A 26452-nucleotide genomic window follows, 5' to 3' on the forward strand; every position below is an offset into this window, starting at 1 on the left:
AGATGATGATTGAGGTGACACAAAGAAGGCACGCATAGCTTAGGATTTTGGGCTTCAAGCCTAAGGTACAGAATAACATCCTGAACACGTCCTTCAACGGAGAACAACTTTTTGGGACACCAGTTGACGGAAACTTAACTCAATTCAAGAAAGACAACGAAACTGCAAGGTCCATGGGAGCACTGCAGTTCAAAGGAATGAGAAGGGGTACGCCCTCAAGAAGGCCAAATGGTAGGGTAGGCAACCAACCAAGTACCTCGCATCAAACAAGGTTATCCAGGAAACGGCCAGCAACAGCTGCAACAGGGACAGCAGCAGCAGAACTGGCAGTAACATCCATGGGGCCAGTCCTTTCAAGGCTGCTCGAACAGATGAGGACAGGCATGGAGAGGAGGGCAACAACCCACCTCCAAGTGACTTCGCCAAAAGGCAGACGCCCACCCAGATAACACCTCAAGGGGGCATCCAAAGAGGAAAAAAGACCAAAAACAGTTTTCACAAATCAAGCAGTTCCCCGAACATATAACACCAGTAGGAGGCAGAATAAAGAACTTCCTCTAAGAATGGAAGAAGGTCACAACAGCCAAATGGATACTAAACATCATACAATACGAATACTGTATAGAACTAATAAAACAACTTCCAAACAAAAATCCAAGCAACAAGTCACACTCCGCAAAATAACTTTCTCTCTTGGTACTAGAGGCACAGGAACTGCTCAACAAGGAGGCAATAGAGATAGTACCGTACAAGGAAAGAAACAAGAGTGTTTATTCCAACTACTTCCTCGTACCAAAGGTAGACTAAACACTAAAGCCTATCTTGGACCTACGGTTCTTAAACAAGTTCATAAGGACACAAAGATTGAAAGTGACATCTCTGCAAGAAGTAATACCCCAGGTACAGGAAGGGGATTACATGGCAACTATAGATTTAAAGGACGCGTACCTACACATTCCCATCAACAAATGACACAAACGCTTACTAAGATTTGTAATGAGCAAGACTCACAACCAGTTCACAGTGCTCGCATTCGGGCTCAAGTCGGCGCCAAGGGTGTTTTACAAAATGCCTAACAGCAGTAGCAGTGCACCTAAGTAGGCAGGGAATACATGTATACCCCTACCTCGATGTCTGGCTTGTGAAAGAAAGCTCCTACAGCCAGTACAAACAACACATCCAGCAGATGATACAAACACTAAACCAACTTGGTTTTTCAATCCATTGGGGAAAGTCGTCAATATAACCAGAACAGGTGAAGATCTTCTTAGGGGTAGAGATCAACACCGTACAAGCCAAGGTGTTCGCCAGCACAATGAGGATTTTTGGCAGTACTGAAGGAAACACATCTGCACCGCAAGGGGCATGTTCTGACAGTGAGGACGGTGAGCAAACTAATGGAAATGATGGCGTCATGCATACACTTGGTCCCAAATATTCAACTCCACATGAGACCATTCCAGGAATGGACACAGGAGTAATGGTCACAGGCAACAGTGATTTAGGAAGATCTAGTGGTTGTCACACATGCAGTGCATCAGGAAATAGCGTGGTGGAACGAGGAAAACGTATCACGAGGGAAACCATTCACACAACCAACTCCAACAGCGACCATCACAACAGATGCCTCCCAGATGGGGTGGGGCGCACACATGAACAAACTCGAGGTGAGGGGGTTATGGTCGCAGCAGGATGCGATCAAGCACATCAACTACCTAGAACTAAAAATGGTGTTCCTAGCCTTGAAAGCCTTTCATAAGGAGCTGTACGGAAACAGGGTGTTGATCCATATGGACAACACAACCACTATGTTCTACATCAACAAATAAGGTGGAACACAATCAGTAGCACTATCAGGGCTAGCACAGGAAATATGGAAATGGGCCATTCCACTAAAAGTTAGACCTACTAGCAATACATCTCCCAGGGAAGGACAATGTGGAAGCAGACAGACTCGGCAGGCAGACGTCAGCATCCCATAAATTGGAGACCAACCAACAAGAAATACAGAGTATTCCGGAAGTGGGGGGACACTCAAATAGACCTATTTGCAACACACCAAAATGCAAAATGCCAACACTTCACATCCAGACAACCAGACCATCGGTCACAAGGGAATGCGCTATGGATAAGTTGGTCAAAGACATTTGCATACGCTTTTCCCCCGATACCACTGATACAGAGGGTACTCAGCAAATGCAGGATCAGCAACATGTCGCTAATACTAATAGCACCTCAGTGGGCCAGACATCCTGGTTCTCACAAATAGTGGAAATGGCGCAAAAACCAGCACAGAGATTCCCAAGAAGAAGGGACCTGTTAACAATGCAGAATGGAAGGGTGCTACACCCAGAGCCAGAGAGCCTAAGCCTAGCTGTACGGCTCCTGAAGACCTAGAATTTGCACACCTCAAACCACCAGCAAGCACAATGGCAGTGCTCAGGTAGGCAAGAAGGCCTACCACAAGAAAGTGCTATGTAGCAAAGTGGAAAAGATTCTCTGAATGGTGCATTAGGGAAAAACTGCAAAGGAGAATCGCAAGGGAATCAACAGTACTAAAATACTTATTGCATCTACTACAAAGTAAACTAAGCTACACGTCCCTAAGGGTGCACTTAGCTGCAATAGTGGCTTACACAAGAGGAGAAACAGGGACAAGTTTCTTCACCTCCCAAGTAGTAAAAAGATTTCTAGAAGGAGCAAAGAAAGTCGCACCTCCTAACAGAATGCCGGCACCAGCATGGAACCTCAACGTAGTGCTAACTCAATTGATGAAGGCACTATTTTAGCCTGTTCACAAGACTGCACTGCACGTGCTCACGCTAAAGACAGCCTTCTTAGTGGCTATCACATCACTACGAAGAGTAAGTGAATTGCAAGCGCGAACACTTCAGGAGCCGCTCTTGCTCACTCAACAAGGAAGAAAAGAGCTACAATTGCGTTGCTAGCTAACACACCAATTCAAGACATTTGCCAAGCTGCAACATGGTCTTCAGTGCACACGTTCACTAAGCACTACTGTGTAGATATCCAAATGAACAAGGAAGCGCCGGTGGGACAAAAGGTCTTACAATTCATATTCAGTAACCAGAGCTCATCTTCTACCCAGCCACCACAATAAGGACAAACCGCTATGAAGTCTATGCACAGCAAAGTGAATCAAGAAAGATTCATGCTGCAAAACTTATAGTTTCATACCGTCGGTGTAGTTTTGCAGCTTAAAGACTTTCTGGATTCACTAGCGAACCCACCCTCCTCGGCTGAGCAGGTTCTTTTCTTGTTTACTGGTCTTTATCCGAAGAAACGGAACAAGCACGTAATACAAGGTAATTGGGTTGTTAGCATGTTGAATGCTAAGTGACAGTCAATTCAATTCAGTTCAGTTCAATTAACTCTATTTGATTCTAAAGAATCATAAAAGTTTACAAGAAATTAATACATTCATTTTAAAATACAAGATGTTTTAAAATACAGATGGTTTTAGCAGGCAATACACACAAATTAGCACTAAGATACAAAACAGTAAAACTATTCATAATTCATATTGTTTCCTGATTAAAAGAGCAATTCTAATAAAATTGAGCACAGAGCTACAAATAGTGGCAGTTGATAATGACCTCAAATATTCAAACAGTCAATTCAAATCCACCCTCCCTGCCTCTACTTCTGCACCTCTTGGTCTTTTAAACTTGCTTCCTCATCTCATCTCACCAAACCCTATCATTTTAATTCCAGTTTTTGAACAGGATTGGAAGACAGTTGCCTTATACCTTGTTACTGCTTCAGGTTGATTGCATATTATTTGCATTCTAAGACTTTCATAAATCGATGTACGACACTCTTCTGGAGCTCCTACTTCTGAGCAATATTCTCCACTCCCAGCTTGGTAAGCTCACGCCACAATCACAAGATTAAACCTTTCCCTGCTTATAAGAACTAGCATCAGAATTTTCATTATGAAAGCAGGGAAAACTTTACACTATTCACAGCCATGAGAGATCAAAAAGTGGTAGCACTGTTACTTATCTCTTTTTATTATTATTTTATTTTTTATTTTTAAATACCTGGCAACCATATAATAATTTCACTTTACATAATACCACTCAATTATCTAAAACCATTGATTGAAATAGCAAACATGGGAAACTTATACAGCTTAAAATTAAGTAACAAAAACAAGGTAATGACATGGGAAAACACCATTCACTGGGGGAGGTGCATACATTCGATGTTGTTGCCTTGCGTTAAAACAGCCATACAACACAAACTTGAATGCTTATCAGTTCCGACTGAGCACCTAACCCACTCCCTCTCTTTCGCTGGTGGGAAGGCGCTGAATATTATCTCTCCAGCTCCCTAAGGGTGCCCAGATTATCAACCCCAGCTTCCTCACCTCCCTTCCCCGCCTTGTGTATAAGGTGGATTCCATGTTATGTATCCCTAGGAGGCGGGCAAGCCACATTTGGAAGGTAGGGGGAGCGGGATCCTTCCACCCCAATGCCTAAAGTATCCTAAGGACTGCTACACATATAAAAACAAAAGTTTCTTCCTCCTTACAAAGGCCCAAACAATTGTCCAGCCCCATTATCATCAGGGTAGGGGATAGCTTGATCTTATGCCCTAGCAGCCCCTCCCAAAAGGCACCAATCTTTTTTAATAATTCGTAGCTTCTCAAAATGATAAAGCATGTGAATCAGGGTGGCTGGCCCTTCACCACACCTTGGGCATTTATCATCCTCTCTTTTACCCCACTCGAAAAAAACTTAGCTGGAGTAAAATAGAGATTAAATAAGGTTTTATAATGTTGAGCTGTTAGGTTGGTGGAGCGAACATTTTTATCTGCTAAATTTAGCACCTTATACAAATCTACATCAATGTCATTTAGTTTAGCTACCCAAGCGGATTCTATTTTCTCCAGATCATCCTGTATATTATGGAGCAAGGAACCGTAAATCATCTTGATTTTACTTCTACTCCCTGATAAATGCTCTATCAGATTAATTTCACCCCGCGGAGATAGCCATGGCTTATAGCCCGCTACATGTTTCTGAATTTGCGCAAATTTAAAGCCCTGACCTGCTGGGAACCCACACTTTTGTTGAATAGTGTCGAATGGGAGCATCTGATCACCTTCAAATATATCACCTATCGTTTTTATACCGTGTTGATCCCATACCCTACCCATCATATTATAAAATGCCTGCGGTAATGCTTGTGATCTCCAGAGAGGTGTATTGTAATTTATTTTTGGGATTAGCAAAGCTTTATGAACTTTCTTCCACACTTCCCAGGCACTTACCATTACCTTATATCTCGCTTTCTTGTAATAGCGCCTGTCTATTTTACGCAGCAACAACCCAATAGCCTCTCTACCCAGCATTAACTCAAATATCGACGGGAATATATCACAACCTGCTTCCTTGTCCATTTCGCTCCTTACCGGAACAAGTAGCACTGCCATCCGACTCACAAGGCAAGCCCAATGCTGCAATCTAACATTCGGGAGCACCAACCCTCCCCTTGCCTGCGGGAGAGACCGATATTTCATGGAGCGCATGATTTTCCCATAGTGCCACATAAAGTTTGTAAATGTCTGAATTGTTTTCATAGTGAATTCGTCAATCAAGAGTGGGATAGACTGGAACAGACACAGAATTTTAGGAAGCATGGTCATTTTTAAAACAATACCCCTCTCAATAATAGATAAATGCATACTGTCAATATTTTTAGATCTGCTGAAATTGACTTCACCAAGGGGTCAAAGTTAATCTTTACTAATGTATTGACTGCTGAGCTTACCCCCAGATACATGGCGCTCTCTGTACACTTTGGATCACTCATAATGATGTTATCTGTGCAAACTATCTGGGTCTTACTTTCATTCAACTGATACCCAGAATTTTGCCCAAATTCCCTGGTAATCTCGGTAATTGCACTAATAGCTCTAGCAGGATCCGAGGTTAATACAGCCATATCATCTGCATAGGTTAGCAGTTTAGTCTCAAAGCCTTTGGTGATTATAGGCTTAATGTCTTGACATCTCAACAGTCTTTCTATCAGCGGATCTATATATAGGGCGAACAGTATCTGTGAGCAGGGACAGCCCTGTCTCGTCCCTCTAGAAATAAAAATATTGTCGGAGCTACCCCCCACTAATTGTATTCGTGCTCTTGGTCCGAATACATTGCTTTGATTGCCCTAGTAATTCTTAGCCCGAACCCTTTTTGCCCCAATATCCCCCACAGATATGCTCACGTCACTTGATCAAAGGCTTTGTCCGCGTTGAGGAGGATCATGGCCATGCGGCCCCGAGTGGCAGCCTGTATATCAAAAAGTGTGATAGTCCGCCTTATATGTTCTGTCGTCCCACATCCTGGGATAAACCCAAGCTGCCACGGGGAAACCAGAGTGCCAATGACCCTCCCCAACCTCTTCGCTAGCAACTTTGAGTGTAATTTTTTATCCGTATTTATAAGGGATATTGGTCGATAAGATGCAGGGTTATCCGTTGGTTTGCCTTTTTTATGGAACACTATAATGTTTGTTTCCTTCCATGATTCTGGTATTTTACCATTGTGTTGTATACCAATAAATACATCTAGTATAATAGGGGCAATCACACTTTGAATACACTTCTAGACTTCCACAGGAATGCTGTCAGGCCTGCTGCCTTTCCTGGTGATAGTTCCAGGAGAGTTTCGATTATTTCCTCTAATGAAAAATCCTTCTCGAGTTCTTCTTTTGCCTGACTGTCTAGCTGAGGGCCTGGTCCCTCTACCACGATACTAGGGGGTTCTGCATGGTACTCTTCTTTATATAGCTGCTGATAGTACTCCTTAAATATCCTGAGTATATCTTTGAGCTCCGTATAGACCTGATCATCCCTCCGGATATCTGTAATTAGATTTCTGGTGCTTTCCTGTCTAATTCGGAGTGCTAGAAGTTTCCCTGACTGCACCCCGTCTCATAAAATGTGTTTGGTAATTATCCGTTGCTTTCTGAGCTAGCCATTTATGCAGCTCAGATTTTATGGTCAGGATTCTATGCTGTGCCTCTAGTATCTCCTTTTCGTGAAATATAGCTGCTGTGTGTTGTTCTTCTGCGTTCATTAATTCTCTTAATAACCTATCATTTTCCATCTGGGCCCCTTTTCTTAAACTGGCGATAAAGCTAATTGTTTCCCCTCTGAGGGCGGCTTTAAATGCACCCCAGACTGAATTCTGAGTGGCACTATATCGATTAATATCTAAAAAATCCTGAGCCTACTTATTCATATGTTCTATATATGTCATATTGATCAAAATCTTCCTGTTGAAGGTCCACTTTGAGTAAATCTTATTAGGGGTATTGGTCTCTATATATAACACTAGTGGATTGTGATCCGATATCACTTTTGGCAATTTATCTACCCTCACTTTCCTTATTAATGTTAATGATACCAAGAATTAATCAAGTTAAGTATATTTTTTGTGTGGGCATGAGAAGTATGTATAGCCTACCTTGTTTGGTTCTTTGTTCCCCCAGACATCTACCAGCCCATGACTTGTGATCATGGAGCTCAAAGCATGGTATACTTTGGGCTTCCCCCCACATAAATATTCTTATTAAGCAACTCAGCAGCTATATTAAAATATCCGCATATTATCAGCGGACTAGGCCATGTCGCCAGCTCAACTTCCAGATGTTCCAAAATTTTGGGACCATCTTGATTTGACTCATAGATTGTGCATAAAGTGATCCCGATTCCTAACTCCACTACCACCCATCTCCCTAGGGCATCTATTATTTTACGCGTAACACCACCTAGAGCCGTCTTCCCCAGGATTGCAACACCCCAGAATGGTAGAAGTTTGGGATGAGCATGCCAATAGATCATACCCTTTCAGGTTCATGAGATTTCTTTGCGCCCAAGGTATATGGGTCTCCTGTATACAGACCTAGTCAAAATGGTTTGACCTAACAAATTCCCCCAGCCGCTGCCTCTTCCTCCAGTCATTTAAGCCCCCTACATTCACATATCTTAAGTTTCCCTATTCTTTTTTGTTACATTAAACCATCTGCTTCTACTCCAACATATCAACTGTTCCATTCGCAAAACCTTTGTCCATCTTTCTACATAGGTCTGGGTATTCGTTTCCTCCCTGTGACCCCCTCCCCACCTCCCCTACCCATCCTCCCTCCGCTTCTCCCCAAAGCTTCCCCTCCCTTCTGTCGTGTACCCCCCAACCTCCCCATTGAAGTGCTCAGACCTTGATCTGAGCATAGGATGTTCGCAGCATATGTGACGTGGCTGATATTATTACAATAAAATTTAACATTACCTCAACGAGCCCTATTAATTCATAGGTCTAGGTCTATCTAACTTTTTTTTTTATTTGCTTCCCCGCCCCACCAGGTCTATCTAACTTTTTTTTATACTCCTTTTCTTCCCACTTTTTTATGTTAGATTATTACTTCAGGAGAGGATCTTATATCAAGGAGTTTAAACTTGTATCATTGTATACATTATATCCAGTTTTAAAAAAAATATAAATAACTTCATTTGTCCATGCCGTCCAGAAATTCCTTTGCTTTAATCTCCGACGTGAAGTAGCGTGTTTGGCCATCGTACATTACTTTAAGCTGTGCTGGATTTATCAAATAGGTTTGAATGTTTTTATCCTGAAAGGGCTTTATCAGCTGTCTTAGTCTCCACCTCTCTCCACAGTAGTGTGGCTGAAATCTGGGCGCATAAAGAACGACAACTCCCCACTTGTTCTTTTGGAGTCCGGTCTTGCCTTATCAGAGATTATCTTAACTTCCACACATGCAGTTCCTCAAGGGTCAATCCTGAGCCCCCTGTTATTTAATGTTTACATCACCCCTCTAGCGTGCATAGCGGAGAGATTTGGTCTTACTATCTTTTCATACGCAGACGATACACAACTGGTGTTTTCCTTGTCATCAACTGATAAAGAGTCCCTCCTCCCTTCACTCTGGATTACAAAGCATGGCGCAATGGATGCACTCCAAGAAATTAAAACTGAATGGAGACAAAACCGAACTGCTCATATTCGGGGACCAGAAAGCTCTTTGGGGACCAGTTCATTGGCCTACTGAAATGGGGCCTCTCCCGAGAGCAGTCACGTCAGCTCGTAATTTAGGAGTAATAATAGATGACAAATTGACAATGCGTACCCAGGTCACTAAAACAGCGTCAGTCTGCTTCGCCATTCTCAAATGGTTGATAAAAATCTTGAGGCAACTCCCGGAAGGGGCACAGAGAACGGTAGTGCAGGCATTGATTGGGTCAAGGCTGGAATACAGTAACATCTTGTTCTTGGGGGCCAACAAGGAAATTACACGCCGACTTCAGGTCGTGCAAAACACGGCAGCCAGGATACTTCTCCATCTACCTAAGCGAGCACATGTATCGGAACATCTACGCAAATTACATTGGCTCAAGATGGGCAACAGCGTTAAATTTAAGGCGCTATGTTTTATGTACAAAATAAACATAGGAGAAGCACCAGCATATCTTTGCAAACTGGTCCATAAATACATCCCGACTCGGAACCTCCGATCTATCCATCAGGAGAGATTTGCTGTCCCTAGATTCAGGCGAGCAAGACTAGGAGGACGCTCCTTTGGATATTTGGCGCCAGTACTATGGAACTCAATCCCGCTCAATCTGCTCCTTGAACCTAATTATATCAAATTTAGGAAAGGTGTCAAGGCATGGCTCTTCAACCAAGAATGATACTATGAATTTATGACCCTCTGGAATGTTTGATCCAAGGCGCCGGGAAACCCTCAGGGTAGCTGTCGCGCCATACAAATGGAATAAATAAATAAATAAATATCTGGCGCAGTAGAAAATTGCCGAAATACACAAGGATTGCACGCGGCTTGGCTCCTTCTTTCAATTGGAATCTTGGTTTAAAAGGAGTGCGGTGGGCTCTCTACTTCTGCTGCCCAGTTCCAGTCTGATAGTTCGGGAAACGAGGACTTTAACAACCCGACTATGTATGCCCTGGGGTTGAACCCTTCCAGCCCCTCCGGAAGCCCTAACACCTTTAAATTGTTATTCTTTTGTCTGTTTTGGAACTCCTCAAGCTTCCATTGGATATCTTTAATTTGGGATCCTTGTGCTTCAGTCAGTGTTGCAGCACCTGATGCCTCTGCCTCGGTAGAGACGATTCTTGCCTTAAGGTCTGTCATTCTTTCACCTATATTAACACAGGATTTGGAGAGTATCCTGACAACCCCTTGCATTTTTCGCATTGCAGACTGCGCTTTCCGGCTGTCTTTCGTGTCTCTTTCCTGTGCGATAGTATAATCTTCTTCCAGTGTAGGAGGAACCATACTAGCTTCCGTGGGGGTTGCTGCTGTCAAGGAGTCGGACAACTGAGTCGCAGAGGTGTAGTCCCACTTAAGATCTTTTCTTTCTCGATGTTGTGTACTAGGGCGTTTTTTTTTTTTTTAGCTGTTATAGGCTGAGCTTTGTCACTATCCTCGGGATCCGAGTCTAGGTTGCTTGCCTCCGATGATGTACTAAATCCATCCTCAGACCACTCTGCTCCCTCCGAAACTGAGAAGAAGCAGTCGCTTGGCTGTCTGTCTATCTCCCCTCTATTATTTTTATCACCAACTGCCAAGCCTGCTACCAAATTCTGTTCACTTCCCCATACCATGATACTACTCTTGTGAGCCACATCCTCTGTGCTCCGTCGTGTTGCCAGACAAATATCTACACCATTAGCACAGAGTTCTGGGTGCTCTACATTAGTGTTCAGTGCCATGAAGCTCCGGGGGATCCAATGATGCATCTTCCCTTGTTAATAATTCTCCCCTCTCTAATATCTCCAGAGAACCACGCTCTTCATTTTCAACCACAACAAGCGAGGAAGCGTGAGTTCCTAATGATATCGGATGCCTACCATCATTAAGAGTACCTGCTGGTTGCTTCAGAGGGGGAGCATCCCGGCTCTTGTTCTGACTCACCTCCGGTCCTTGCTTGTGCTTTTCACCATTGGTCACTCCCGGTAGAGCCTCCCTCGTACGCTGGTGCAGCTCAGCCACTGAGGGGTCGGCAGGACAGAGTTTCCCTGTTCCCCAGCCTCTTTCTCTCTTTCCCGCTGGGGGCTCGGCGCTGGAGGTTTGCAACTGCTGACCGTGTCCCGCTGTTTGGTCCGCCCGGTTCGGCGAGTCGTGCTCCGCAGCGCCCTCTCTGCGTGTCTTACGATTGCCCACCACCTTGGAAGGTACGGAGCTCGCCACCGTCTTCAGACCTATTTTGCTGCAGGTCAGGGACGCGCTATGATCCAAGCAGAAAAGATGCTCCGCATTGATTTGCAAACCAAGATCTATCCACTCTAGCCAGTCACTGCAGCAACAACGCCGGGCTCTCTTCATTGACACATTTTTTAAACGGTAAGCCGTTTCCACAGGCCGTATGGGGTTTCACCAATCTATTCAGCCATGGGTCACAAGTGCTGCTACCAGCCTCCTAAGCGGCCGCCCTCTTGCCTCAAGACGCTCTGCTCTGTTACTTATCTCAAGTCAGTCCTTGATACCATCTTAAAATCAAGAAAGTCGCCAAACCAGGATCAGGCACCACATTTACCATCAAGCAACAAAACCGCATGGAAACACTAAACTGGCAAACACTGAGTTCCTCATAGAGATTTGAGTGCAAGTAAGGAGAGAAAAAAAGGTACAGAATAGGGGGAAGCTCAGCTAAAATGTAATAATGGAAAGACAAATGAACACTAAGCAGCAATAAAGCAGCACCAGTATTAAAAAAACGCTGAGACTGAAAAATATTAAATACATCATTGACGTAAGGTGTTAAGACTGATGCAAAATGAACATATACCAGTTTGAAACAATCTGTATTAAACACCCCAAAAACATTTTTCACAATGAAATGTTAATAAAGATTGACTCAAGTGCATAGGGTGCATATATATTGAAGCAGGAAAGATGAGCATTTAATTAACAGGATATCATTTTAGCATATTACCTATGTAAAGTATAAAATTGCAGTCTCTGTATAATCATAGTTAATTTTACTAACCTGACAGTAAACAAACAGCAATAGGAAAGAAAAGGCAGTAACTTGGGTCAGTCAACAAGTTTACATGCTGCTAGTTCTGACAAAAGCTCCAGTGAGGAGGAAACAAATCTTTCATATGAAACCTTACTAACATAAGATTTGGAATAATGCTGCCTGGAAAATCCAAAATTACTTGGAGAGGACGAAACGGTTTATGAACTGGAAAATGTACACAAATTCCTAGGTTTGATTTCATCTTAAGAAATGGACACCAAATAAAGGCTAAACCAAGCGCAAGCCTGAGTCAATTAGAAAGTGCAGATACTTTTAACTTATTTTTAACCCCAAATAAGGCATATTTTAGCACAGCTTCACAAATCATTTAGGAATTATCCCAGATAGTGCACTTTGGATATGCCCTTGGGTTATGATACTCACAGTTCACCCTAAACTCTCATTCAATTCTCCATTGATGACGATAGTTAAAATTCCAGCACAATTGACAATGGTACACTTCAAGGGATCAACAAACATGAACATATTGTGAGCAGAGGAATGATTAAGAGCTATATCAATAAAGTAGATTCTCAAACATGAAATGCACCTCAATATTTGGCTTTCCATGTGATGAAATCACATGCCCAATTGCGGTGGAGATGAACCCATTCCAGCGCATTGTATATTGGAAGGACTTATACCAAACTTAATCAAGAGCAGTTATGCTCTTGAAATGGAGCATCAAGGAGATAAACACTCCTGTCAAATGACAGACAATTATATTACATGGAAAAAAGTAAAATGTGAGCTTCACATATATCCAAGAAACTTACCAAAATGAGAAGAAACCAGTAGAACTAACATATACCATGCATATTCGTGTTGTAAATCGGTAACTTGCTTGCAAATAAAAAGAATGGTGTTTCCATACTAATGTATAGAAATCTGAAACCTGCTATCATTGATGTGAAATCAGATGGCCCAGGACAATTGGTATTTGCCACTGCTGGCACTAAAAACGTAATAAAAAAGGCAATTAACATCTATGCTCTACAGTTGTAGATGCATGCTTTTGGAAAAAGATTCAAAAGGAAAATATTCACAAAATGTACTTGAATATGGGAGGAGATTGAAACACCTTTCTTGATAGGCTACCTGAGAAGAGATAAATCCGAAATGGGTTCTAAATGTGGCTCAGGAGTATAATTAAACGTGAAAGGTTTACAGACCTGTGACGCATACCGTATCCAGATGCACAGGCCTTCACTTTTTTCTCTCATCACTATCATTCATTTAGGAAGGTTTGCGGACCTTCTTTTCACGAGCAAGAGCACTGCTCAGTGCTGTACATTCACAGCGATCCAATTAGTCTATTCAGACCACGCCTCCATATCTCTACTTTTGATGTACAAGCGGAGACCAACACCACCTCAAAGTGGTGCCTCAGTACTTCTCTACTGAAACAAACTTGACCTTGTACTGCATCTTAAAACTATACTGCGAGGAGAAATGATTGACCTTTTGGGATGGAAAGAAGCTTTGAAACAATCCAAACATTTGCTGGAATACATTGCAGGGTTGGAGAGTCAGTTCATTCAAGATAATCTCTCAACAACATTTGCATCACTCATGAAGTTAAAGTTGGATTTCAACAAACGATACACTGTGGTGGCTGATTATATCTTTCTAATCGTTAACACCATGTGGTTGGAAGCAAAGGGTATAAGCTGCTAGCCAACTACCTGAAGTTAAAGAGTGAGATGAGCAAAATGACAGACGCTTCTCGTATTGGAATGAAGCACACATTAAGGGACTCATGAAAGATGGTCTGTTGCACTGGCCCAGTTTGCAAACAAACCTATCAGAACTAAGGACCGGAATAGCATTAAAGTTGTTTCAATTGTCGGTGCACTAGTCTTAGCTCAGGCAGACTGTACAGAGACATAACACAGGCCGGCGCAACCCCTGTATCTTAGGGGGCCCAATCCTTCAGGGGGACTCCCACTCTTTGAAGGGCCTCCATTGAGCTCAAGACCAATGAATATATGAGATATGAGACATTCAGACGTCCTTCATCACATTCTGAAAGGCGGGATCATCATTTTGTGTTACGCCACTGAGCATACAAGAATACTATACTACATTATATATTGAAGCAAGGTGTAGAACATACTTCATTTATTGCAAGAAGCTAAGGAAATACGGCATTTGAAAAGTTGCAGTGCTGTAGGGACATTGGAATAGGAAGTAGCAGAAAGACACTTAAGGAATATAGTTGTGCTTTGAGGAACACCAGACATATGTTTGTTCTCAAGATGAAAGACAAAGTATTACCAAGTCTGCATTGAGTTGCCCGCAAACACAGTGCAAGGGAGATATTCTATGGGTAAGTTGCTCCAAAATCATTATATAAGTTTGTCACCAGGCCTGCTTTCGGTGAATATCTCTTGAGAAGATGGAAACGTTTCACAATGGTGATTGGTCACAGTGCACCTACGTTAGCATGACAAACCTGGTTCGTACAGCTGCTTACGGTGTTCATCAGACTTTGTATGAGATAAAAAAAATGCCAGGTTGCTTACAGTCAGGGGGGTATCACACATCAGTTTACCTAGCGCATTGCGCCTGAAGTTGTAGAATTTGTGCATCCTATTTTTTTTCCCAAAACATGATAATAGGCTTTAAAGGATACCAAATGACCAAACACAAAACATTGCCATTCACTTAAAATGAAGCAGTTTGTGGTTTGGGCATCTTGTTAACATTGCTTGGTAAAGGATATTTTCATGTCTGTATGCATTCTGATAGGGACAAATCTCCTGTGTATATGCATTAAAGTGCACTGTGAACACAATAGCATTTTCAGAAAGACTAAAGACCACTGACCTGTGTTTAAGATTACTCCAGTTAAAGTACTCCCAGAAGGTAGCAGTAGGATTCTATTACCAGAGGTTAAAATGGTTCTTTAATATGTTTTCATACTACTGCTGTCTTGAACCAGCTATCTGCATTAAACCTTTCATGCCACTCTACTCAAAGGATGTTTGTATTGCAGATTTATGCTGCAAAATAAATATGCTTAAGTTTAACAATATCTTGGACCTTGCCCTGTTGTAGAGTAAGAGGTGAACCACCAAACTCCCTGTGAGTTTGAGCAATAACCATAAACGCTTACAATAACACAATTTGAAAATGTTGCTGCTGCTTAGTACATTGCGTATAAAGTAAAAAAAAGATGCAATGATCATATCAGCTACTGGATGAAAGTATGCAACATGTGAAACTATTGGTAGTATAAGCTTCTAGATTATTGTTACAGGTAAGTGACTCTTATTTCAAAATAAATGCCTATTGTTTCTTTTATAGTTAGGTTTACATACTGTTAAAACAGAAGAAGAAAAAAAAGATGAATCTGATGAAGAGGAAGAGGACGATGAGAGGTCAGGCAGAATACGCTTTATAACTGAACGCAAAGAAGGGACAATTATTAGGCTTTCTGAAGCAGCCAGAGAGAGGAGAAACATTCCAGAAACTTTGGGTGAGCGGATTTGACTATATTTTTTTGGGGGTAGGGGAAGCGGCTAAACCTGCTGGTGGGATGTTAAACTTATAATGGTCTAAAGTTTTGCATAATGGTTTTGATGTTTTTCCATACTTCACCTTGAATTGCATACTTAGTACTTAAGAATGAAATACTTTCTTGGGAATTATTTGCTGATCATTATGCAATTAATGTTAAATCAATTGTTCACCTGTAGATTTTGGAATGCATGTTTAGTTGAAGTCTCTTGCCTCTCATCATGTTTAACGTGGTACTCAGCGGTAGAAACTAATGGATGGCGAAATTGTCATTTTTCGTCTGTGAAACGCCATAAAAAAAATGTGAATTACCTTTTTAAGGCAAAATATTGTTTGCTAGTATCTCCTGTGAATTTGTTTTACTGCCAAGCGCGCACTTCTGGTAAAAGTCCTATGAGATACTGGCAGGAAACTGGTTTGGAGACTGGCTCTTGGAAGGATGTACTGCACAAACGATTTGTTAGTGCAACAATTATACAGATTTGCTTAATGCGAAATTGCAAGTAATTGCAGGATTTTCACAGATTTTGCCAGCATAATAAAAATTTCTCCTAGGCCTAGTAGAAACCAACACTAGGATTCTAGCACATTATTCTCAGAACTTCATGAAAGGGTATGTTTTTACTGGTATAGCTCCAGCATGCATCTTGTTTTTGTGCTTTTGTAGCAAAGGGAACCCAACTGCATCCCCCTCACTGAGCACCCCTCCCCCGCTCTTTAACATATCTGGAGTCAGGAGAAGTATGCAATAACTAATAGTAAATGATCAGAGAGATGATTTTATGTTAGCAATGATTATGCATGTTTAACATCTTGATGAAGGGTGAAAATGTTGGCATTCAGTGGGTGAAAAATGACTTGCACTTTTATGTGATAGTTTTATGATTATGCGGGTTGAAATAAAGTGAGTTCTCTATTTTCAATAAATAATTTTTCTATCTACTTGCTATACTTGCTAACCTATTCATTGTCCTTTTGAGATGCCCCAAAAAAAATATTACAATTAATTCACTTTTTACGGATAAGGCTGTGTTGGACTTGGCCTTTTCCCCCCAAATTTTTCGCTTTTGACCCCCTTGTCTAAGATGTCTCCCCCATGGGATTAAACCTGTATAGGCCATGAGTGGTGTGAGACACCTTGTTGAAAATGTAATGACATGTAATAATGTGAGCACTTGTAAATTTCCCCATTTTAGAACTGCACCTGACTGAAAAGTATTGTATTTAAAATGGATGCCATGGTCATGGGTTTTGCCACTGGACTGCCATAGGTCAGCGGTCTAGATAATATTACCCAGCTACCCCTAGCTTTTGGAGGGAAAGCCTGGCACCCAGGGTGCTCACCCCCTCCCCTTGAGCCAGTTTGGGCCAGTTTTGCCAACATTCTAGAAGGTCCTGGCACTGCCTGGGAGGAGGGTATAAGTAAGGGGAAGTGCCACCAGAGAGTCAGTCAGCGCTGGGACAAGGAAGAGAGGGGACCTGCTGTGAGGTGCTACCGCCACATGGGCCTGTGAGCTGGGCCCTGCACCCCTAGACCCCCCCCCCCTCTGCTGTCCCCATGGGCCCCTGACAAGGGAGGGCCCCTATCCAGGTCACTGACGCTGTTTGACCGAGTATCACGCCAGCGCTGTGTGAAGAAGCGCCCAGGAGGTGAGAAGTGTGCCCCTGAGGATCTGTACTGGGACTGTCCGCTCCCTTGGGAAGTTGTGGCCCCCGTGGAAGCGCTGGACTGGGAGGAGCTGCCCGGGGAGGATTGTGCCCCCGAGGAACTGTGTCTTGCTGACCTGCCTCAGTCAACCGGCCCCTGGACTGCCTTACAAGCAGTGCGCTGTGAATAGCGCCATAGTGCTGAGGAGACTGTGAGGGGAAGTAGCGCTGGAGGAGCCTACCCTTGTTGTGGCGCTTGCTACCTGATTAATAAATAATAAAAGGGAGCCTACCCCTTGTCACAGCCGGAGATCACCGTCGCAGCCCGGACGCTGAGGAGACTGTGAGGGGACTTCGTAACAAGAAAGGGAGCCTACCCCTTGTCCTGGCCTCGCGCTGTGTGGCAGTGCCGAAAATCACCGCCGCGGCCAGGCGCCGCCTTGAGGAGACCCCCCTGCTGGGGTGTGCAACGTTGCGGCAGCCCCCGATGCCAGGAGGGGGCCGCCGAAGTGAGCGAGGGCCGCGCTCGGCCCTGAAGCCGTCCAGGCCCGTGTCATGTGACGGGGGCGCCTGGTGGCGTCATTGGCCACGCCCCCGCCACACCGCGTACGGATTGGCTGCGCGGCCGAGCCCCCGAGAAGACCGCGCAGCGATTGGTTGTCGGCCCGACAGCCCGGGAAGGAGCGGAGGACCTAAGTCCCGGGTCCGCGTGCAGAGTGACCGGTCCGAGAGGCCACCCCGCCGGTCAGGACCTGCAGGAGGCTGGGAGCGCCGCTGGGTCAGGAGAGAGCGGAGGGCAGGAGCCTACCCCGCCTCCGCCCGCAGGAGAAGGTGTCCTCCACTCGCTGCGGCCCCCAGGAAGGCCGCGTTAGGCCTGGGAGGCCCGCCGCCCTGCGATTGGCTGCGGGGCCATCAAGAGCCCTGAAGACGCCGGAGAGGCATCAGGAGCCCGGTGAGTGGGGCTTTGGGCAAACTGTGTGGGGAGAGGGTGAAGAGGGCAACGGGGCACAGGGTCGGTGCTCGCCCCCCCTCCCCTTAGCTTGGACATTTGTAGTTGGGCCCCGTTGGCCCCAGATACCACGGTGGTGGCCCGGACTAACCCTGTGGTGGGACTAATCAGGACTGTAAGGGCCTGGATAGAAGGAACCCCCCCCCCTGAACTGGGACAGGATGAGCATGTCTTCAGGCTAGATGCTCTAAGTTAGGCTTAGTGGTCATACGCCCAGGTTCACCTTCTGTCCACCCATGAGTTAGTGCCGATGTCCTCATCTAATGCCCATGGAAATGTTCTTCTTGATTAGGGGAATGTGTACCCCGTCATGAGGAAGTGGGTGTCCTGGCCTAAAGAAAGGTTGCCCGAAGCTTGGTGCTTGTAAATACGTAAGTAAGGGAAGGTGACTACTTACCGGATGCTCCCTGCTTGTTGGTTGATTCATGACTAGTGAAATGTTTTGCAGGTGCTGGTGCCAGGAAATGTTAATTGAGCACCTCTTTATGGCATTCCTTGCAGGGGCGGGCTTCGTGGAATGTTCATGGTGATAAGTTGCCGGGATCATTGAAATGCACCTTTTTGCCTGTTGCCTAATAAGGGTGGGCTGTTGTGTACACCCTGATGTTCGATACCCCTAGTTTGATGGTAGAGGGAGCCTAGTTGAATCCTGACAGGTGTTCCTGATTTATGAAAAGGGCCCCTACGTGATATCTATGCTGGGCGATGTATGTTCCGCCTAGGGTGGTCAATGGGTTGGCCTGATGTGTTATTCCAGGCCCTTGTTTATGTACCAGATTAATGGGCCAGACAGGCTAATTTATTACAGGTGTTCCTGTCCATGTTATGCCGTGATGCCCTAATGTTTTCACTAACAGGGGTGGGTTGGTGTTAATGTGCATGATGTATTTCTATGTTAATGTAGAATTTTGCAATTACAGCCTTCCCTTTAGGATGAGAGTCTGAGTTGGCCCCGCCAGATTGGCCCCAGATCTAATGACATTTTGATCCCATCCTTTTTCTTCCTTTCAGCATGGACTACTTCCTATGTAAATAATTCCCCCCAATATTCGCTTGGCTCTGGCGCAATTCGGCGTCCTGTTGTGACACTACTGTTTTGCATTCTTTTGCCTTGCAGGTTGGAAACCCTACTAAACTACGTATTTTTTTCCAACTCAAACTGGTGTCCTGCCTCTTTTGTGGTGTGCCTGGTGTGCTGACTGAGGGTACTGCGTGAGTGCTTCACATGTCCTCGAAGTTTGGCCTGCCCGCTTGATGCCATGCTACCCCTTTGGAGATCTGGGTAACCCCCATTTCCTACAGGCTGCTTTAGTGGCAAAAACACATGCTTGGTCAGTGATCAATTCTCATCATTAGTCCTTGCGAATTCAGCCATATTTGAATGCCTGTTTTTTGGGCTCCTATGAGGACATTTTTTTTTTTTTTACAATTAAGGCTGGGCACATACCCAACTAAGGAGGGCCCGCCGATCTGGATACACCAATGGCCAACTACTGAATGTAGACTGTGCGGATGGACGTGTGAAACCTTATTATACATAGTGTGTGTCCTAAATTCCTTAAAACATGTTGCGCACTACTACAACCTTTATTCCTTAAGGCTGGGGTAAGATCAGCATGCCAGGCTCTTATTTTATGTTTATCGGATGACTCAATTGCATTGATTTGTCAAATGATAACATTTTTAATGGTTTCTTCTGTTTAAATTTACTTGTTTATAACTATTGTTAAAGGAGATTTTATTGGATCAGAAAATATGAGGTTATTGTTTTTAGTCTCCTGGTATTTCCTTTATGCAGTTTGACCCAATGATTCTGTTTTTGGCAACTTCTGTGATCAAGCTATGAGGTTGTTATGAAAGCACAGAGGCACTTTATTGTTCATTGGTATATAATGTTTACAGCTTTATGTCCTATATATTATGGTCTATAATGGACAGTGTTTTTGTAGTTACTTGTGTGATTGGACTCTATAGACCATGTGTAAGCACCTAGGCACTTTATAGTTAATTTGCAACATGGCACATAACGTTTACAGTTTTTATTGTAAATTTTTGGGAACTACTCTATCATTATATGTTAGTTGTATTATGATTCATGAACGACTGATATAAAATGTGTATGTGTTATCAATGTTCCAGTAGGGCATGTAACCATAGAAACATTTTTTGTGTGCACAGTTGTATATCAATTGGCGAATTAGGAAAGTGAAAATAGACCTTGTTAATTAACACATCAAATTTTTAAAATGATCAAGGAACTGTTTTACATATCATATTAATGTTTTAATTGCAATGATTTGTTAATCAAGCAATAAAGTTACTGTAACTACTTATTTGGTGAGACTATTTAGTTTAGTATTTTGTTTCCCTTATTTTCATTACAATTTGTGCCAATCTTGTAAAAATGGTGTGCATTGTTGATTTTTGTTTACATTTTTATTTCAATGTTTTGTTAACTGGCACTTGATTTATTTTAATTTGTTTGCATTGGTGGAGATAACGCCCGTCTTCGTGCACTCTCTCTTTCCTGTTCCGTTTGCTTCCATTACAAAATTCTACCTCGTTGCTTAACAGTGGGCTAATGTTGTTCCCACCCTTGATGTTATCCTTATATAGGTGTCTGGCCCACCCCACCATTTATGACAGTCTGGAAAGAAATTGCAGGAAACTACACGTCATTAAACCTTTCAGTTTCTGCGCAGTTGCTGATCCTACTTTTGCAGGATCAGCACTGGACAGACTGTTGTGCAGTTCCTCTTTCGCTATACAAGGCTTTGAGATCTTGCTACTGAAAATAGTTAATCTGTTTTGGCCACTCTGCTCCTGAGGCTGGAGGAGAGCTCACTGTCCCCCCCCATCCCCCCTCACGCTGCTTATTAAGCCACGCCAACCCCCACCTTTTCCCATTTTCTCACTGTTTCGGTTTGGAGGGGGTCAACATTGCTTGAAGACCTCTACTCCATTTGACTATCAGGGAAAAGGTTGGGCGAGAGGAGGTATCTCATGGTACCCTAGCTGGTCTCCTCCCCAGTGACAATACACTGGTGATTCCAGCTCAGAAGGAGTGCAGCTTTGAGTTGAAGGCATAACTGATTATGCCATCATATCTGCACAGTACATGAGTGAACTACGGGTGTTGTCAGTACAGCCATCCTACACCATCTTCTTTCTGAACACGTTGTTGCTAAAGACACATGTGGCCATCCTTCCTAAAGTGTTAACACCCTTCCACATTGGCCAGTTGATCATTCTGAAGGCGTTCTTTGCTCCATCTAACCTATTGGAGGAGGAGAGACTCCATTGCTTTAGGTTTTTACTTTGACTGCACAAAAGATTATTGGGTAGATGATCAGCTCTTTTTCTGGTTTTCAATTGCAAAGAAAGCTAAGGCGCTCTTTGTCTTGTTTTCACTTGCAAAGAAAGGTAAAGCAGTGCAAATGAGGACACTGTCAAAGTGAATAGCTCAATGTATCAAGATCTGTTATGCACTTGCCAAAAAGCAGCCCCCAGATAGATTGAGAGCCCAGGTACAAAACTGCTGCAATAATGTTGATGTGAGGGATGCTAGGGATATATGCTAGGCTGCAACACAGTTGTCAGTAAATACAAAAATACATTCACAAAGCACTACCGATTTCCAGTCCAGATCTGGCAGTAATGGTACTTTGTCAGATCGTATTTGCAGGACTTTCTGTTCCAAGTCCTTTCCTCAGACTTGCCACCTTTGTAAGGTATTGCTGTGGTATCTATTTTAAAGGTGAAGAATCTGTGGTATCCATTAGAAGAACATGTTTCTTGCCTTCAGCAATGCTTTTTCTGGTGGAAGATTCCTCACTGCCCCGTACTGTTTTGTGGAGTGGCCGCTTTAACATCTAACAAGGTACAAAAGGTGTCAAATTAGAGATCACCCCACTTTTGCATTCAATAAGTTCAAAATTGTGACTGCCTTTTGGACAACATCTACATTTATGATGTTGCAACCTGGGACCTTCTGTGGTGGATGGCTGATGCCAACCTGACAAGTGGCAGGCCATTCTCCTTGCCTTATTGCGACATCACTCTTGTGAAGGGAAGGTCATTGCTGAGATGGGAAGGACCATCTTGGAAAAATATAGGGCAATTCCCTTGTACATCAATAGGTGGTGTCGGCAGCTGTGCATTCGTCCCGCCGTTCCCTGGATGTGACATAGGGACCACTATGTATGTACTGCCTACGCGTGCTGATACGGTTCAAAATAATCACATTTTTCTAGCCCCTGAACCTGTTGAAATAGGTGATAAATCCCCTGGTACTTCTCCCATTACAACCTTTTCAGCTGTTCCTTATAAAAAGATCCTCTTGAAGAACATTGCAGGACTTAGGTCAAAACGGGGCAACTCATTTTGGGAAAACTTTCTTTCCATGTACCATGTCATCGCCCTACAAGAAACGTGGGAGTCCAATGACTGTTTTATTGGGATGGTTTTATTTCATTTTGTAAACATGCTATTCCTTCGAATATGGGATGAGCCAGAGGGGTCCGCTTCTAATGTTTTCACTCAAACTTTCTTGTAAGACTTGAAAGATTGAATGTCAATCACACCATGTGTTAGCAGTAGAGTTGTCTTTTGAGAATTGTCCTACCCTGCTAGTGGTACATTTGTATAATTCCTTTTCCAGAATGCATGAGTTAGAACACCTCTTAGATTTGAAAGATTTTTTTTTAATGCTATGAAGAGGGTAAATCACTTTATTATGATCTGATAATCCTAGGAGATTTTGATATTTACCAGTGCCATTCGAATTGCATCTCAATGCCGCACCATGTGGACTCTTTTTCTTCATCCAACCACTTTGAGCACACACCCTCAGGTATTTCTCTAGAAGGCATTCTCTCAGCTCATAACCTATACTGCCTTCAGCAAACAGATAGGCTGGCTTCAGTACCAGGGAATGGAAGGCCCAGTACCATTGATTCCATACTGCTGTCTTCACCATTAGCTTTGGCCATAGAGGAATTAACTCTCTCCTGGTCATGTTTTAGTGATCATAACCCTCTTACACTTGTAATATCACTTTGTCAATGAAACTGAGGAAGCAACTACCAGTATTACAAATAAAAATATCAGCACAAAAGACCAAGCCCTTAGGCTAAAGTGGGAAAGGATTGTTCCAGATAGTTTCCTGGACAATTTATATACTGCTTGTGCCCCTGAAATTCAAGCTTGCCTAGATCCCACTACACACGGTAGAGCTATCTTAGAGGTTTTTGGGAAAATAACTAACCAAATATCATCTTATCTCACTACTGTGAGTAAAGTAAGATGGCTGAAAGATGGTTCGATGGTATAAGTTCTACGACCCAAAGGGAGCTTTTGAAGGCCCAAAAATGTATCCTCAGAGACGAGACTGAAATTAGGTGTAAAAGAAAGGCATATAAATTAGCAGTCCAGGAGAGGAAGAAGCAGATAAGAGAGTAGGCTATGAGGCTGCGGGGGCAAGCTCGTGTGTTGGGCAGATAGTTCTAATTTTTGGTCGGTAGTAAACAGTCCCTTTTTTTCTGTAACCCCAAAGTCGAACACTGACTGTATAATCCCGGCTGTCCAATGAGTAGAGCATTTCGGCCATATTTTTAGCGGTACCAATTTAGGAGAAACTGAGGAGTTCAGGGAAGGCGGGCAAATTAGTATACCACTTCGTTTTAGTATAGACTAAGTCTATAATGCAATTACCTCCACATCTGGAGTAAAGGCTTCGGGCCCGGACAGAGTCCCAGCAGACTTTTATATAAGGCTGACCCAAATGCTTGGGGTAAGATTTTAGCTCACGTTTTTAATGGAGCATGTTCACATGGTTTTCCACCATCTTGGGCTAGGCCAGTCATTGTCCCCATTTTTATGTCTCGCCTAGTGTTGCAGTGCGCATGCGCTGCTCCCTCTGTGAGGCGTCTTGTTATCGATAAGATTTCTTAAGGGGACTTGAAGCCCCGCCCATGATTTTCATTGGCTGGCGTCCTCATTTATGCTAAACGCTGGCTCTTGATTGTAAATAAGGCTTCTTTGTTACCGCCCTGTCTCCTTCTGCGACGGCCCATCCGGACTCTATCTTTTATTTGCGCCGTGACACGGTCTCCTTCAATTAGTTAAGCATGCACTATTTGGGAAATGGACACTGATGGGGACAATGGCGGCTGCAGCGCTTTACGCTCTCAGTTGTATGTTTTTGATTACTTGAGCGCGGCGCCCGCTAGGGATACCGCACTCAATTTATTTATTTATATCTTACAGCAAATGCTTGTTAATGTAGTAGGCACTCGTATGCTTTTTTTACTTGTTTATTTATGTGCTAAAAAATGGTGGCCACGCGCCTTGTTGCTCGCGTCTCACCCAACTCGTAACGCTAGGCTCGACCTAAAAACATGTTGGTGTTTTGAGTGGTCCTGAGCGCCGCACAGCTATTTTAGATTTATCTTTTGCTCAGTACTCCACACTATGGCAGCCAGTGTCTCTTAATGTGGCCTTTATGAACAGGCGTGCAGGCATCCCTCCAGTTTGGACGCCTCACTACCACAGGCGCCTGTGTCACTTCACCGGAAGATTCTTCATCTAAAGAAAATGGCTGAGAGGTAGACTGGCTTCCTGAGTGACGGGTGCTCTACTGACCTGTAATCAGACCGTGGCCACATGTCCCTCATCACGACACTCAACTGTAAAGTGGGAGAGGAGGCCAAGTAATTTGTCAAACGTGTGAGAAATTCAACTGGAAACATAATTCTGGGAGTGAGGATAAGCAGCGCAATGTACATTTTCTACTTCTTTGCACATTAAACTTTGGGACATTGCATTTTTATGAGCGCCTTGTTAGTTTAGATTGTGGGGAGCGGATACGCTTACAGTCAGTCTGTGGGAAAAAGGATAAGCTATGATTGGCAAGGACCCGGCGTGTATACTTAAGTAGTCAAGTTTCCCTTGTTGCATGCACTACTGAAGCATCACCTTGTTCTAGAGAAACAGGCTTTTCAGAAATGAAACCTTGCAGACTACCGGTCACGTGCCCCTCTATCCTCCCCATCTGAGCCAAAGTGTATCCAAGGATAGGTAAGCGTAATAATGAGGGGCCCGAATTCCAGTTGTAAATGTTTTCTGATTGACACAAGTTGGTATTTTTGGGCTTCCGCTGAATTAGGAGCACACCCAGGTGCTCGCAGTTTCTTTTGAGACTAGTTATTGAGGCCAAATGATTATTATTTTTGGTTCTTGACAGTTTTATATTGCAGTGTGTCATTGCCCTTTGAGCTTTAGGTAGTCCGGGTTGTCGTTCTACAATGCAGACGGAAGTCTGATTTGTTTTCAGATAATGTTTTATTAGCATTGTAATTGTATTTGTTTAGCGCTTACTACACTTGGCGAGGCGTTGAAGTGCATTACAGCGACTAGCAAGCTATTGTATTTTGGTCTGTTTCGGATTGGTGGTTATGTAATATTCTTTTAGTCTGAAAATGTTTGATTCTGGTGTGTAAGGCAAAAGGCTTACAAATTACTTGTGTCTTCTTGGTCAATTTCAGTGTCAGTTGTATTTTTATTTAATCAAAAGAATTTCTCTCCGTTTTGCACCATTACCTATAGCCCGATACACAGACTTACAGAATATGCCGTAAGCGCATCCGATAGAAATCTCCAGGTAGTAATTCCATGCAGGGCAGCGCCAACTAGCTGGGATGAAACACGCATTTGCAATTCAAGAGACCTCTCATTTACGCTGTTTGAAGCTATTGGCATTGTAAATGACAATGTCTTTTATTTCTGTTTTAAAAACCAAAACCTAAATAAAAGGCATTGTCATTTATGATGCCAATAGCTCAAACTTTCGTAAATGTGCTGCTAAAATGATGGGCAAAGTAATACTAGATCGCCTAACGGCATGGCTGGATCACCTAAATGTCATCTCAGATTTGTAATATGGCTTTAGGCCGAGCAAAGGGACCTTGGACCAATGTCTAAACTTACATCAAGTGGTAGAATATACCATTGCTAAAAAGGGAATTTTGCATTTGCCTTTTATGGATCTGACACAAGCGTTCAATTGTGTAAATAGATCTAAATTATGGTCGATTTTAAGTGACATGGGCCTTGATGCAGAGCTGGTGGCCTCTTTACATACTACTCATGAAACAACACGACTGCGGTCAGATACAACAGTAACA

General features: G+C 43.4%; 1 protein-coding gene across 4 annotated transcripts in view; it reads left to right on the plus strand.

Moving 5' to 3' along the window:
- The window catches only part of RBM33 (RNA binding motif protein 33), a 667388-nt gene that overhangs the window by 231892 nt on the left and 409044 nt on the right, over positions 1-26452 (plus strand). For all 4 annotated transcript variants that reach the window (XR_013601648.1, XR_013601647.1, XM_078663257.1 and 1 more), the window contains exon 7: positions 15401-15572. Coding sequence is in view for 2 of the 4 variants with exons in the window: in XM_078663257.1 (XP_078519383.1) it covers positions 15401-15572 (172 nt within the window). In the remaining 2 variants the exon portion in view is untranslated. The remainder of the gene's footprint in view (positions 1-15400; positions 15573-26452) is intronic.

Source organism: Lissotriton helveticus, chromosome 10 (assembly GCF_964261635.1).
Source record: "Lissotriton helveticus chromosome 10, aLisHel1.1, whole genome shotgun sequence".
Lineage (NCBI taxonomy): Eukaryota > Metazoa > Chordata > Amphibia > Caudata > Salamandridae > Lissotriton > Lissotriton helveticus.